The sequence below is a fragment of the Atta colombica genome, unplaced genomic scaffold (assembly GCF_001594045.1).
Source record: "Atta colombica isolate Treedump-2 unplaced genomic scaffold, Acol1.0 scaffold136, whole genome shotgun sequence".
NCBI lineage: Eukaryota > Metazoa > Arthropoda > Insecta > Hymenoptera > Formicidae > Atta > Atta colombica.
The window spans coordinates 890,449-907,985 of record NW_017259224.1 but is presented as its reverse complement, the minus strand read 5'-3'; the positions used below and the strand labels follow the sequence as shown (position 1 = coordinate 907,985).

Below are 17,537 nucleotides of genomic sequence, written 5' to 3'. Positions count from 1 at the left end.
TGGTTGAATTAATTGGAATTCTAGTGAAAAATGAATGATCAGAATTCTGGTCTATTGGATTTCTGGTTAAATCTACTAGAATTCTAGCAGATTTAACCAAATATCTAACAGATTTAATTAGAATTCTGGATTTTTCATCAAAATTTCAGTTGATTCATCGTTTTTTTTTCCGTTAATTATAAATTTTAGATAAATTAGAGATCCGATAACAATTCAGCCATGAGATGACAAATTTTAAATTGGTCCATTGATTTTATCAACTTCAATAAATTAGAATGAGTAAGATAGTGTAAATTAGAATGAGATAGTATATTAAAAAAAGACAATATATACAGACATATATATTTCTTTTTCACTTTTTTTTTTAAATAAAATTGCTCGTCAAATTACTCATCAAATTTTATTATAGTCTCTATTACAAATTGTTCGCTGTGAAACAAATCATCCACCAAAAAATTTTGACATAACGCAGACGTCGAGAGAAAGCGGTTCATTTGCAAGGTGACGAACGCGACCATGATCGATTAACGATTCGCGATCAGTGATCGATCATGCATTTAGGAGCGCGTTTCGAACATTCGTCACATGGTCGCGACCGAAATCGTTTTCGTCGAAGATCCGGTCTCGAAGTAGCAGAGAATATCGCGGATCGGAACGGACAATCCCCGCGATATCTTGCGTTCTCGAAACGGGATGCGGGGTTACCCCGGTGTGTTTACATCTGACGGTGGTGATGGCCACGGCATCTCGGTCGCGAAGAGCGTTGTTTGATCGCGCAATGACGGCGGCGGCGGTCGAGAGGGCGGCCGGTCGCGCGCGGGTGGTTGAAAGGTCGCGGCCTCCGTCATTGATATGGTTACAGAGAGCGCACTTTGGACCAAACGGTCGTGCCGACTTAAGAGGAATAAAGCGCGACGGCGTTGGTTGACTTCAGTTTAGTGTCATCCTGGCTGCGTAACGTGACGCATCGCGCAACCCGACCAACCTGCTCCCCACACTTGTCTTTTATAAATATTTTTTCCCCCCTTTACTTTTCGCTCTCTCTCTCTCTCTCTCTCTCTCTTTCTCTCTCTCTCTCTCTCCTTCCGCGATCTGTAAACCGGCGAGGAATAAAACGCCGGTGAATCATGGACCCTGGCCAAGAGCAACAGTAAACTGCAACCGCGAAAAGATTTTCGCGTACGAGATAATTAGACGAGGGACCCGATTTCTGATAGACAAAGAGAATAAGAGGAAGAAAGAGAGAGAGAGAGAGAGAGAGAGAGAGAGAGAGAGAGAGAGAGAGAGAGAAAGAGACATTAAAGAGCCGCATCTTTTTACCGAGTCGCGCTGAACGCACGTGACTCTTTGACGTTTCGCGTTGGCAAGGACGACCGTGTTAAGAGAGACCACGGCCACCAAACGTTCCGCCACGCGCTTCTCACCTTCACGTTCCTGTGTGAGCCCGTCGCGATACTATACTGATACCACCATGTGGTCCATAGAACCGGGCAGCTTCACCTCCAACGGGAGCATGATCGTCGTGAGCAACAGGTTGCCATTTGTGCTTAAGAGGAACGAGATAACCGGTCAGTTGGAACGCAAAGCCAGGTTAGTGTCATTTTCTTCTTCTCCTCCTATCTGAACTCTTTGAAGTAGAACCTCATTTAAAAAGAAAACCGAGCCACTCTTTCTCAAGACTGGCTCAATTTTCAATCTTTAAGGCTGGGATTTCATTCTTCAGAATGAAATTTATTCTAAAAGTTTTAGAGAGTCTGGGTGTGATCAAAGTCTGTGTTTTGAAGCATTAAATTGACCGATTCAAAGGAAAGAACTTTATTAATTGGTCAGTCAAAGGATGCTTCAAAGCATTTGTAGCATTGTTGTAGCACTGTATTATCTTTCTAGCGAAAAAATAAAAACGGAGATATGCGTGAGATCAAAGACATAAAGTACGGACTACGTAAAATTGAGCGACAAAAATAAGAGGAATAAGATATGGACAGCTAGTCTCTATCTCTTTCCAGCGGTGTAATGAGAGGTCATTGATCGTCTTCCTCTTTCATTTTTGTTATCATATCTGCTATATTCTTTACACACGAATGGCGCAGTTCATGCTTTATGTCTTTGCGCGAGACCACGTGCAAATCGAATGACAGTCGCGAGAAGAGAGAGAACTTGGCTGTCACTCCGTATTCAACGTTTGTCGCGAGTGTTTGCGCCTTGAACGGCGTGATTGTATGACTTATGCGGTCGCATAAATCAGTTCTTTAAAAAAATTTCATTTCTTACACTTTAATTGACTCTTAGTACAAAAGATTGGGTCGTTCGCGACATTCTGATGTTCTATACATTTTTTTTCTAAAACTAGAAATAGTTTATTAAGTAATAGGAATAGTTATTAAGTAAAGTTTATTAAGTTTATTAAGTAATTAGCTATAATATTTATATAAAATTTTATAAATACACAATCTTATGAATACTTTCTATATAAAGATGTTAAAGTATACGTAAGAATTATTTAATAATTTTTGTATATTTACTAAAGTGATGAAAATTAACCTAGGATAACTCATTGTGTGTAAAAGACCGGAAAATTATTATGTGTACTAATACATAAATTAATACATAAATGACTGAAATTTCGCAACATCGTTCATACAAATCATCATATAGTATTCGCTATTTTAAAACTATGAAGTTTTGTTTTTATATATCTATTTATACAATACGTATATCTCACGCATTTGCGTATATATATATCGCATTTTCTTTTATGATAACCAAATGGACTGTACTATTATTGTAATTATTACTCGAGCGATTCTTTTTTAAGAATCGTAGTGTCATTTACAACATTCAAAGTTGTCGACATTCATGTCACTTACATCTCGTTTTTTATATATTTAACTGAAAAACCGTGGCTTGATATAACGACAAATTATTTACGATTATGTGTCGTCTTTAGAGTTACATTATTCGCTACTGTCTCGTTATCTTTACATAAGATACAGTCAAACTACAGAATATTTCTATAGCATAACAATGATTTGTATCTTACGGTACACCGACTTGTTCTCTCGTCTCGATTGCATTTAACCCTTTCAAAATAAAAATACGTAACACGATTAACAAGATGGAATTTATTAAAAAGAGTTTAATGTCCGTTTCCACTAATATAACTTTAATTTTGATTCAACTTACTTTTTTCTTTTTCTAAAAATTAATCTATTAGAGAAAACGGACCGTAACAACAAATTTTTTTAAATATTTTGAATCAGTTTGATCTTGAAATTTAATTTTTTTTTATGCAGAGCGAATTATTGTGAAAAAATTTATAATTATGAAAATACTGTGTTTATAATTATCTAAAATAAGGTCACTCTCTTAATAACGCGTGGAAAATTATAAGAGGAACGTTTAAGAGTGCACGTTTCACTCCGAATGAGGTAGAAGGAAAGATGGCAAACGTGCATATGTCATAAACAAAAAGAGCGATTATTTCAATAAAAGGCGCGTCGTATCAGAAAATAAACGAATATATATATAGATAGTTAATAGCATCTGTGATGTAATAAGAACGACAAAATGCGAATAATAAAATTTAACTTAAAATTTTCGTGTTTAGAGAGTGATAGTCTTCCCACCGCGACTTCCTATTTGACAAATATGACGATTTGATTTTATACGCGACATTGTTTACATTGCTGTATTTGTGACATGCCACCAGCGATCGAAAAAATTCGATGCGTACTGTAAAATCTGACCGATTGACCGAAGAATGATTGATAGTACCAAGCGATTAATTGAATTCTGGCCGTATCATCATCAGTGAAGAAGACGTCCAAATAAGAGAAGAAGATTAATTGAATTGATAAAAGAGATCGAACTTTGCGAACGAACATGCACGAGGCGTTTTTCTTAATCACATTCAAAATAACTTTTTTTGATAGGCGTAATCTAATCGCGAGCATATAAATGATAACTCTTACAAAATGTCACGCGAGATCTGTGTATTCCAAATCGGGATAGATTAATGCGAATTCTTAAGGTGACCCTATATGATCACTAATCTATCAGTAATGAACCAACAATATTACTGATCGTATGGTTAATATTGATAGATTAATGTACACTGAAAGAGCAATTTTGCTGAAGAAGCTAAAAATTTAGTTAGATATAGATCTGAAAGTTTGCTAAACCATCAAAATAATTTTGCAAGTATCTTAAGTATAATGAGTAATGCTGCAAAATGATATTCTAGCAACCAATTTAGTCGTCCTATCTAATTGTTTTGATGATCCAGCAAAATTATTTTTCGGATCTAAATTTTTAGATTCGTCAGTAAAATTGCGCTTTCGGTGTAGAGGATTATCTGGATCTTGATTCTCGAACATCAGTATCGCTTTATTAGGATTTATGTCATAATATATTGTAGTGTAATAAATATTGTAAACATTAATACGAAATTATAAAAGGCAATAACAAATTAAAATACAAGATCTATTACAAAATTATGAAATATGTTCAAAAATTTGCTTGCTTTCTCTTGAATCAGATTTTTTTTTTTTCTATTGTAATATTTGTTTGACTTAAATAAAACTTAGAGAAAAGTATCTATGTTATAAAAGAAATATTTCGCGGTAACTTTTCCTTTGTTTCTTCCGTTATAAGTACATAAATCCAGTGCCAATGAGTTCTGGTCTTCTCTATTATTGATCGTATAGAATCACCTTTAGAATCATCTTAATTGGCGAATATCAAACTTGTATATCCGTGTATTGCATAATAATTCAATGATTCGACAAACTGTCTTCACTTATCATTGTGTACCACAATTTTAATAATGTTATGACGATGCGACACACTATCTACATCGATGCGCAACGATGATATAATTCGTGGGTACGCAATAAGTTTGTATCCGCCTTTTTACATTCACAATGTTTATATCCCGAAATTTATGCAGCAGAAATAGAAAATTGCGAAATGAAAATACAAACTGTGCAAAGAAAAAATTATTTTTCATAATCAATCTTTGATTTCTATTTTTCTTATATTCAATTAAATCATATATTTTTTTATCGCAAAAAGATGTCCAATTCACTATTAGATATCAAAGGAACAATGGTAACTTCTTGATGAATTAATAATACTGTATTGTTTTTAACTTCTATATGCGTTAATCAATCAATCTACTTCCCTGTTTAGTTTCAAAGTAAACATCATTTATATTATATATGCATTTAGTAAATAATAAACTTTAGTCAAATATATATTTTCTTGAATTAAATTGTTAATTTAATTCAAGGAGCAAATAGGCGACTTATAAAAATGATTTTAAAAAAACTCTAATTGAATATAATTTAACATTATGAATTTAATAGTATTTTGAATATCGTAAATACAATTTCATTTCAGAAATAATGTTTATCAAATTAATTGGCAACCCACTTCTATTATGTTACAGTAATTTCTTATAAATCAATTTTTTTTATTATAAAAAAATTAATTTTTTGTATGCTATCTCAACTATTTCGCGAATGTTTTTCCATCAATATTATTTTTATTATAATATTTTTCAGGATGAGCACATAATTATGCTCGAGCAATCGATTTTTATGAAGTAAAATGTTCTTGGCTAAGAATGGAAAGATGAATTAGGTTAACGAAAAGGTAAATTAGGCTACGTGTATCGCCTGTATCATAATATGTATATACACGAGGTGCTCGAGCACAATTACCACAATTAATTTCTCAAAGCGGCCGATATACGGACGCTATATAGCATCATAATTGTCGCACGTGTCTATCGCATGTTTGCCAGTCGCATCCGCATGTACTCTTAGACTGACCACACGAGATGAATATCGCAGCTCACAATCGAGATGTATTCTCGTATAAAAGACTCACACCGGGTCATGGAAAAACACTGATGCGAACAGGTTTTTTGATTATCATTCTGAAGTGATAATACGAACTCAATTTTCGACATGGGACGTATCAATGCGCTTGATTGCGTCGAATCTGTTTGTTGCACACGTATGTCGACACGTATATCGTTCAATTCAGTTTCTGTAAACTTATCCTTTTTTTTTGCTACATCGTCTGATATTATTGCGACAAATCAATACAATATTGCTAAAATATTAAAATTTTTTGCAATATTGCTTATCATACTTAAAATTCTTACGTAATTGATAATATTGATAATATATTGATAATAAAACAAAATTACAGCAAAAAATTCTTTTGAACTAGATAAGGTTTCTTATAAATTTTTGGATGCTGAAAATCATGCTGCAAATCAAATTTAATAGGTTTTCGTAATATTTAAGATTCAAAATGGCTTTTTGCAACACTTGACATTTTTTTGTAAAAAAATATTAGTAATAGGCATCCTAAAATTTTGATCAGAAGTCATGAATATATTACTGCTCATCTCCTAAAAGGTATTTCTTTAATCTGAATTTCTTATTTTTCAATCACAATATAAAGAATTTAATACAGATTTTTGTGAGCTTTTTAAAAAAAATGTAAAATATCGCAAAAAAAAATATTTTTTGTACATTAAACCTCAATATTTCAGAAATTTAACGTGCTGGTAAAATTTGGTTCGCAACCTTGTTTTTTCAGCATCTAAAAATCTATAAAAAGCACCTAATAATTAGAAAAAGAACATTTTTTGATAAACTATTTATCTTCGGATTTATATTTAACTAAATTTTTTATAGATTACATTCTTAGAAAGTGAAACAGTTAAGAATATTCGATACATCTTGACGATTTTTAAGTTTCATCATAACATGTTTTATATAAATCTTTTTCATTTACTCAATATTGTAATTAACTGCAGTGTTATATGGGATTGAGAACGCAATCACTTGTTAACCAAGAAGAGTAACTTCTTTGTACGATGTTTGTGCTTTTTTCATTTTCTGACTGGATAGAAGATATTCTTTGTTATGTATTAATTATGTATTTGCTGAAGATGGCTAAAAACCGTTCAAATTAACATCTTTTAATACTATTAATGATTATATAAGTATAAATTGCGCTCTTACCGCGCTCCAAAGTAGCCCCCTTAAATCTGTATTATATTTTTACAATTATTAAAAGTCCTATTTTATATATATAAAAATAAAAAAAAATATATATATATATTTTTTTTTTCTTTATTCTAAATTTTTTATAGATATTTCAGGAAAATTGTTTTTTTCTGTGTACGTAAAGATCAATCAGAAAGTAATCACAAGGCACAGCATAGTTCACATGAGAATCTATACTGTCTCCTTTTTCATTCACATATTCTTTGATCAATTCAACGGAGAGAAAAACTAAATCGTGCGCGATGTTGACAAAGTTTGCTTGAAAATATAGATATGCGTTGACTAATTAGTGAATTGTATCGCATACAAAAACAGCATGATCGATACCCACGCAATGATCGAAGTTCACGCGTTACGTACTTTCGACAGTTTCAACGTATTTTAAGAACTCTTTTAGTTGCTTACAAGCAAGGCGAGCATATAATCGACGATGCATTGCGTAAACAAGTTAGTTATTATACTCAATGTCGCGCTTGAATGTGTTCGCTAAATGTATAATTAATTACGACAATCGCGTCTTAATAAAACCGCGACGATCAATTAATACGGTATATTACAATCACGTACGCTCTCTCTAATATACTTTTACACGCGAGAAATGTGTTTCTTTCATTTACGATTAAACTACAAGCGAAATTAAGCTATAAAATGACGAGAATACAAGCACATATTTTTTAACATCAATTCTCACAAGATTTTTTTTCGCTGTCTTGAAATTTACATTTGAAATAAAATTGTTGTAAGATAACAATACTATCAACTTTTCATTAAAGAGTCGAGACACGTTCTGATAGTGATCTCAGGCCAATATTCATAGCCGGTTCTTATTTCAAAATCATCTTAAATAATGTTTTAAGATACTAAATACTTTTCTTTGATTTATTTATAACATCTTAGAGTAAGATCGTCTTATTATATAAATATACTTAAGACGACCTTAAATATATAAGAACCAATTATGAATATTGACCTTAAACTTTGTTTCCTACAATTAGACATTTACATTCTATTTTTCCTATTTTTTAATTCTATGGTGAAAAACGAGCAATATTAAATTTTGTATTTTTATATTCTTTTTATTCTATGTATTTAATGTATGCATTGTAAACAGTTGAAATGGAAAGCAGTTAAAATTCAAGAATATGCTTAATGCGATTATCAAATTGTTTTCTGTTTTATTAATGTTAACGATCAAATTAAAATATCAGATATAATTAGAACTCTGTTTTAGAGCTCACATATAGGCATTACTGTTAACGATATAATGGTAACGAAACTTTTGTAATATTTTTCAAAATATCAGCATTCAATATTAATACAGCTGAATGTTTTTTATAAGAGATAAAGAAAGAGCTATTTTTTATATAAATAAATAATTTTATAACAAAATATTTAATTTTTTAAAATTATAGTAATTTTTTTTACATTATATCTTTTTTAGAATTATAATAACAATTTATTTAAATAAAATGAGAGACTATCCTACATACCCTTTCCTCTCTAATTCTAATTCTCATAAAATCATAAAATCTTTATAAAAATTATTTTAAAAGAAAATTTATTCTTTTAAATCTGAAACTCTTACTTTTTACGAGCTGTTTATTTTTGCTCATCTTTTCGTGAATTTCTCTTTCTTTTACAGCGCTGGTGGTCTGGTAACCGCGGTAGCGCCTGTTGTTATAAACGGAAATGGAGTGTGGGTCGGATGGCCAGGTATGCACATGGAAAATCCGAATGAGCCAATTCCCGAATCAGATCCCAACGATCGCACGCCGACGGCTGGTCTATTATCGCGTAAGGTGAGTCACTTAACGACGATTAATTGCAACGTCTTGATATTTTGTTACGACCGCTTTGCGGCGCTTTACGTAACCATGATCTTGTAGTCGTAATGTTTTTTTATGATTGTTCATACATAGAAAAAAAGAAAAAAGTTATTTAATCCGTTATTTAATCCGCAGTTATTTAATCCGCATAGTTAGAAATCACTTTGATTCTTTTGTGTGCAAATTTTTCGAGACAACAGTTAAATCGCTAGGACAATCATAAATTTGTTATACTATATCACATACTTATAATTAATATTTTATTGCCACGTTGGTTTTACGTTATAAATATGCTCATTGATTGTTGCGTCACAATGTGCAGACAATCGCGACTCACATATTTAAATCAAACAATTTTTTTCTCGCATTCCCTTAAAGTTTTGCAATGTTTTTGTCTCCTAAATTGACATTTTTTGAGATGGATATGCGTTTCTAAAAATTTTTATAATAGTTTATGTTAATTTATGCTAATTAAAAAATATTAATTAATTTCAAGGAACCAAAATAATATAACTCATTAAAAAAGGAGCAATTACACATTATTACACATTTTTTTTTCTTCAAGTTGTATCTGCAAATTTTTATTAAAAATAAAAAATTTGCAACACAACTTAAAGAAAATTGAATTATTTGACATTTTTTACAAAGATTTATAGTTGAGTGAGTCCAATAGACCTATCAATTTCGGAGAGTTAATATTCGAACTTATATAAAGGTTATTAATAATTTAAAAGTTGAAACTTGCTTTTGAGATTTTCGTTCTCAATCACCAAGTCGTAGCAGTACCTTTTTAAGGTCTTCAATCTTTTAAAATATTTAAATATTAAGTATAGAGGTATTCACGAAGGTCTTCTGAGTATTTAAACTAAAATGAGGTCAAGAAAGATTTTCAGAACTCAGAACTCAGGTGGACCAAATGGTGCGTTATCATTGTCGCTATTTCTATTACTCGAAGTATTATATTATGCTTGGCATTGACAATGTGTACCGCGTGGCAGAGAGAATAGTCACCGTTCCCCACCTCAATCAATCTGTAATATTCCATACGCCAATGTTTCGAAATGATCATCTTTTGCTGCAAGCAGCGTCGACAATAATATAACGACAGCAATTTCCTTTCAACTAAAGTAACAACTAGGATCAACGCTATTCGATATATAAATTTATAGTATCAAAAATCATTGTTTTGATGTAAAATAACTATATATTGAATAAGAGCATTGGCGACTTATATAAATTAGGTTGATACTAGATTTATTAACAGTTAACATAAAATTACTTGATTGCGAATCATTTATGAAGTAACTGATTTGCAAAGAGTTTGCGAATTGCATTATATCGACTATGCGAAAATTGCTTTTTACAATGTAGAAAAAAGTAAAGTAGATCAATTCGGAGATGTCTTTTATTTTTTTCTAGAAAATTCAGCGATAGTTCATAACAGCTTATGTACTTGTTTAGAAAATAGACTTTTCACGGCAATGTCGCGTATTTTTCGACGAAAGCAACGCGACAACTGTGCCTTCTGAGAAACGATTATTTTATTCTCTTTCACGTACTTACTACACGTAGAGCATAAAGCTTTTATAGTGATTAATGCGCGCACTTCATATATTACTAATTGTCGTAAACTACTTTGTCGTTAGCTAGATTGAAACAACACGATAAAAACGGCGCACTTTAACAGTTTTTATTGGAACATTTCTGATATGAACAGAGAAATGTTCGGTGACCTGTTTTCCTTTGTAGAAAAAATGATGTAGGAAACAAATGTTGAAATTCCTACGTTTGGACACGTATATATCCGGCACAACGGTATCAATCACGTATTATGTATGTACGAGAATCATATTTATCTGCGCTACGTGTGAACTGGATTGATTGATTTTCGATTTCCAATTTAATAGTTCATCTCCGAGAATTTGGATGAACATGCATTTTCATGTATCACAATTAATATAAAAATATATAACATTAAGTGCGTTTAGCATTATCCATTATTATTATTATTAGCATCATTATTGTTTTTCTTTTTTCTTTTCTTTTTTTATTATTAATTACTTTTATTAATATTATTAGATGCATGCAAAAGTTTTAGCGAATTTTTCTTTTTCTTTAATGTTCTGATATAATTTTTGTAAAGTCAAATAATTTATCTCCTTATCGTATATTTGTAAGACTGATATCGAATTATCTGAAACACCGTATTTTATAATTTAATGATGCACATAATTTTAGAAAATAACAGTGAACACGATGAGCGACGAAGCTTTAGCTATTTATAATAATTAATAATGCATATAATTTTCTCTGTTCTTAATGAAGGTACTGTGTCTCACAATACATGCAAATGATTGTATTACAAACTGCAGTAATTTTGAAGGCATGAAGATGTTTCATGTGCATCTAATAAGATGTGAAAGGTGTGTTTCATTAAAAGCCCTTAAGGATGAAACCGTTAACCAAACGCTATTGTCGACAGTTAAATAATTTGGCCAAATAAATAGAAATAACAGTATAGTTTTTGTACTAAAAAAATACACACCTAATGTTATCAGTCGCCTAATACAATTTTATGTGTAAATAAGTCCAAAATGTCTGGCACTGTCACGGATATTCGTGTCACGAGGTCAATCGGGCTATCAATTGTATAACAGCGTTGCAAGCCTATCGTTTGTGAAATGATTGACTTTTAGCTAGCTGTCGGTATGCTATGTCAGTGATTAACAGATTAACGGACATCATGTACACCCACGCGCGAACGTTGCGATGGATCACGTGAATCGCCGCAAGAGTCTTCAAGATTGTGGATAATGATGTCCAAGCGATAGCCTTGATAGCCTTCGACATCGTTAAATAAAACAGGGCGGTGATTAAGCCCGGCGCGATCGGCAGGCTGCGTGGCGACGAACGATTATTATCGTTACGTGAAATTCACAATGGCATAGTTTTTATTCAACCGACAGAGGAAAGAAGAGAAGACAACACTAATCCCAGAAAGTATTAATTTTTTATATTTGATTATGAAATGATGATTACAATTAATGGTTGCCCAGTTCTATTTCAATCACGATGTAACGTCCATCGTAATTGGCTAAAACAGAAAGAATTGTTAACTCGTAATTTGATATTTTCGTTATGCAAATCACGATTGCGATTCCATATTTAAGCAAATATCTCGAAAAATTATGAATAGAGAGAAATTATTATTTGTAATCAAAATAATAATTATTTATCTAATTATTTATCTAATTATTTATCTAATTATTATTTTAATTACAAATAATGACTTCAAAATAATAAAAATATAAAAGCTTTATGTATACTTTATGCTTGATACTTGATGCTATGAAAATATAAAGGAAAGGATATATTATTATTAAAGCTGTTTTAAAGAGATATCTTTTTTCAGAGAGATGTTTTTTTTAAAAAGATATTTTATTAAAAAAATATTTCTCCAACGCGAAATCTAAAATCAGGACATAAGACGTCTTATAAGACATCTTTATCTTATCTTTTAGGCTACGGTTCACTTGACGCTACAAATGTTTCAAAGCATTTTAAATAGATCGCACCCTTAGACGCATTTTAGACGTATTTTAGATCATTCTCGTAAAGCGATAAGATAAGATTTAAACTGTGAGAAATTGAATCAATTAATCGAATTTGAGAATAATCATAGTTAATATTTTCACATTCATCTGATTGGTTATTTTTTTACGATTTGACTTAAAACTTAAATTTTATGCCTTTAAATTTCATTGCAGACGCCGCTTAAGATGTCTTACGTTCTGAATTTGGACTTTTTGTCTAAAATATGTTTTCTAAGTTTATTTTGTATTAAGTAGAATTAAATACCACACAAATGTGCAATATACATAAATACTACCTTTCTTGTTCTCCGGAAAAGTCTCCCTAATTATGTGAAAGCAATAAAGGCAATGACTTGTTGATTTTCGATACCGCTTGGATTATCGACGCTAACAAATTGTTTTTTTACTGTCACACTGTAAAAGTTTCTTCCTCCTACTTTATTCTGCAACTTAATTTTCCGCCTTGCATTGATTTCATCATTACTATCATTAGCGTTTCGTCAGTGGCTATATACGTCGTCCGTTGCTCAGCCGCCCTATTTTGCCGTCTATCACTGGCCGGGACGTTCAATAATATGTTTGCATAACACAATGAGCATATAGGAAACAAAGAAGACGAGAAGGAAAAACAACGTTGCAAGGGGGAAAAGCTGATTATCATGTCATGTCACGTGGAGTACGCTTGCGAGACACGCGATAACGAGCAATTACGAGTATTTGTAAAAAATTTCGTAAAGTATTTTCATTATTTCCTTAAATGAGCTGTTGGACGAAACAGAGATGTAAGATACACATTTTCATAATAATCCGCCTTTGCGATTTTGAATCTCCGATACTTCTAAATAACAAAGATAACTATGTTAATAATGAGAAAGATCTGAGATCATCGTCCAAAAAAATTGCGCCGCGAATGATATACGTCAGTATATCAATCAGTATACCAGTCAAAACTAGTATAATACGAAATCTTTTGTTTGTTGTTTTCAATTTCCAAGCATCTTTTCTCGCAAACATGATTCGATGTTTTTAAAATCTTTTCTTCGTAACTATTGGATAACAACTCAATCAATTTGAAATTTCTTGATTGCGTATTTCTCAAATCGTTTGCACCAAATTTGATTAGACTTCTTGCCTGAGAAACTTCTTGAAAAACTGATCCCCATAAATACATTGTTACGATTTTTTAATTGCATTTATAACGCTTTAACGTGACGTTTGTAATTTGAAGCGGCAGCATTAACATAATTCTGACCCCGCGATCCCTCAAATTAAAATCGATCGAGGTCATCGCTTGTTTCCCGATCTCGCTCGACGATTAAAAAATTCACTGTCGGTGAATTGATATATATTTTATCGTGACGCGGTTAAGCAACTTCGCCGATGTGCGAGCATGAGATTTTTCTTTTTCGAGCGATAAAACAATGCGCGACGATCTCCCAATCCGGACGCATGTACGGATAAAGAAAGCCGCATCGCTTTCCCTGACCTCTCTTAATTAATGTGCCCGTAAAGCGGCGATATCCGTCCGGAGAAATAACAAACCGACGACCAGGCCGCGGTTGATTATGTCTATCGTAGAAGTATTAAACCGCGTTATCGCCCGTCAGCGATTGCTCATTTGCGTCAGGAGTGATCTTTCTTGGCACGGCCTGTTTTCACGCGAGTAATCGGAAATAAAGAAGGCAATGTCGTTGACAAAATAACAGAATTTCGCGGGATAACGAATGACATTCAAGAGAGTACCGGTAAGTCCTGAAACATACAATAGGTTTAGTAAGTTTTAAGCTGTGAGATATATTGGCCAATCAAAATCGAATATATGAAGAAAATAATCTGATTTTTTAAGGCTATTACACCTATATGTTTCGGGATTAAACAAAACTAGGCTTTACGTACATTTGATATAATAGCTGATATTCACTCTGTTTTATTTCTTGTTATTGAATCAATTTCTTGCGTTGCGATATCGTTTCCGTTGAATTTATAATGACTCTTGAGGTTGATGTGTGTATATTTTAAACATATTATAAAGCTAGAAGCTTTTAAAAATATATTTTTTTCTGATTTTTTTTTTAAGATAGCTTTTTTAAAATAGCTTTTTTAAGATAGCTTTTGTTGAAGTTCTTTTGTCTAAAATCTTTATCAAAACAATGTGATCAATAATAATTCAACTTGACATAAATTATGCAGAATAGTTTTTAATTAATCGTTAATCAAGTTCGATACATCCAATTAAAAAACATAATACGAGCTGGTTAAGGAGAATAAAAAAGTTAACAAATTACAGTTCGAAGTATTCATATCATATTAATATATTCGTTAATGTATTAACTTATTATTAATGACATAATGATAAATATGTATTATTAATTTTTTTTATTTAAACCATTATTGACTATTATTTTCTTTAATTCTTAATTACCATTTCTTTGTAGGATAAATTCAAAATCCAAAGAAAAAAATGATACATAAAGTTAAGTCATTTAATGTTTATTTTGTGAATTAATAAAACGAATCAAAACGCACGCAATAATCATGATTTTATATATGATTATTGCTAGACATTATTATTCTAAATGAACCGTATATTTAACAATGATTATTATTATAATTAATAATTAATATATAATATCATTAATAATAATAATTATTATTATTATTAATCATACATGCATGTATATGCGATATATGCATGACATGCACGGCTGTATGACATTACTTATTTATTTTATATGTGGAGCACCTAAAAACAATTGTACTCACTGACAGGTTTGCCAAGAATATTTTCCGTATTTTGACACTATCTGACATGACGATTGCATTGTACTCTCATGCTTGTAACTCAAATTAATCCTCTTGAATAGCGACAGAAATGCGTATCATGAGTACGAATGATTGCGGAGAAACATGACGAGATATTCCCCCCGTCTCAATCTCTTTCTCTCTTTATTTTCAGGTAGTAGCGGTTCACGTTGATGCCGGCATCTTTGACTCGTATTACAACGGATGCTGCAATGGAACCTTCTGGCCTCTCTTCCATTCTATGCCTGATCGAGCGACTTTCATCGCGGAACATTGGCGCGCGTATTCCGCGGTCAACGAACAGTTCGCCGCGAAGACAGTATGATTCTTGTGATATTGATCGACACTTGTGATATTGATCGCATTTTTATAGTTTGAAAACATTTTTTATTCCCACTCATCTCATTAATTCCCCTCCTCAATGTCATTAGACCTCGCAATTTACTTTTAATTCAATATTTCCTTTTCAGTAGCAAATGTAGTAATATCTAATGTTATAATAATATTTATTATTCTCACACTACAAAAAGAAATTAAAATTTATTATGAATTAAGTGATATTATAAAGAAATATTATACGCAGTATTCTCGAAATATGATCGTAATAATGAAATGATTTATCAGCTCTCCCAAATGATTCTGTCTGATTTGAGGTTGGTGCATTGGAACAAATTCATAAGGAACAAGAGAACCAGCAGAACGGTACGCCATTGGTATGGGTCCACGATTATCATTTGATGTTGGCCGCTAATTGGATCAGACAGGCGGCCGAAGAGAAGAATCTCAAGCTTAAATTAGGTTTCTTCCTTCACATACCCTTTCCTCCATGGGATATCTTCAGACTGTTCCCGTGGGCCGACGAAATCCTGCAGGGTATGCTGGGTGAGTGATATCGCGTAGATAGATTGTCTTGAATAACTTTTCTCAAATTTCTAACATAATTCTCTTTATGGCTTAGGATGCGACATGGTGGGTTTCCACATTCAAGATTATTGCCTGAACTTCGTCGATTGCTGCCAGAGGTGTCTCGGTTGCAGAGTGGATCGTAAAAATCTATTGGTTGAACACGGTGGTAGAACGGTGCGAGTAAGACCGCTGCCTATCGGTATACCATTCGATAGGTTCGTTTCATTGGCAGAGACCGCAACAAAAGTCATGCAGTCGAATCAGAAGATCGTCCTCGGCGTCGATCGACTCGATTATACGAAGGGCCTGGTTCACAGATTGAAAGCTTTCGAGATGCTGTTGGAGAAACATCCCGAGCATCGCGAACAGGTCATTATCTAATACGTTTACTCGCAAGCTCTTGCTTCGCAAAAGTAGTTGCCGATGCTATCGGAGCTGTTTTACAGTCATATTCAATCACGTGGCGTATGTTAGGTGACGATGCTTCAAATCGCAGTACCCTCACGTACGGACGTCCGCGAGTATCAGGATTTGAAACTCGAGATGGATCAACTGATCGGCTGCATAAACGGTCGCTTCACAACACCCAATTGGTCGCCCATACGTTACATTTACGGCTGCGTGAGTCAGGACGAGCTAGCGGCGTTCTACAGGGATGCTGCCGTCGCTCTCGTCACACCACTCCGGGACGGTATGAATTTAGTCGCCAAGGAATTCGTTGCCTGTCAAATCAATACACCGCCGGGTGTGCTGATAGTGTCGCCTTTCGCTGGAGCCGGCGAAATGATGCATGAAGCTTTGATTTGCAATCCTTATGAGATCGACGAGGCCGCAGAGGTGATTCACAGGTATTGTCCATTTCAATAATAAAACATAAGGAAATTGTTTAAATAGAATAAATTAGATACTATTTGTCGAATCAAAGTTTCACTCTTCTATATTATGTACTCTAGTTTTAATTAAGATGCACTTTGATGGTCTACAATGAAATAAAACCAGATTTAAACACTGATTTTAACAGAGCGCTCACCATGCCCGAGGACGAACGCACATTAAGAATGAATCACTTACGTCGGCGTGAGAGAATATATGATGTTAACTACTGGATGAAGTCCTTCCTTCAGGTCATGGGATCTCTCGAGGAGCACGACTCCGTGGGCGCTACTACAATGCAGCCCGTGACTATGGATGATTTCGACGATTATTTGAGCAAGTAGGTATCAGATCTGTTAAAAGATGTGCATGACTGGGCCCGACCAGCGCATGCGCATGAACGGGAGATTATCCCTAAGGTAATATACAAATATATATATATATATATA

General features: G+C 32.9%; 1 protein-coding gene across 1 annotated transcript in view; it reads left to right on the top strand.

Moving 5' to 3' along the window:
• Positions 1–934: 934 nt before the first annotated feature.
• The window catches only part of LOC108684610 (alpha,alpha-trehalose-phosphate synthase [UDP-forming]), a 20,887-nt gene continuing 4,284 nt past the window's right edge, over positions 935–17,537 (top strand). Inside the window, exons 1-7 of the mRNA XM_018189024.1 lie at positions 935–1,590; positions 8,731–8,887; positions 15,464–15,628; positions 15,963–16,191; positions 16,268–16,584; positions 16,690–17,063; positions 17,237–17,428. Of these exons, the coding sequence (XP_018044513.1) occupies positions 1,472–1,590; positions 8,731–8,887; positions 15,464–15,628; positions 15,963–16,191; positions 16,268–16,584; positions 16,690–17,063; positions 17,237–17,428 (1,553 nt within the window). The 5' untranslated portion in view covers positions 935–1,471. The remainder of the gene's footprint in view (positions 1,591–8,730; positions 8,888–15,463; positions 15,629–15,962; positions 16,192–16,267; positions 16,585–16,689; positions 17,064–17,236; positions 17,429–17,537) is intronic.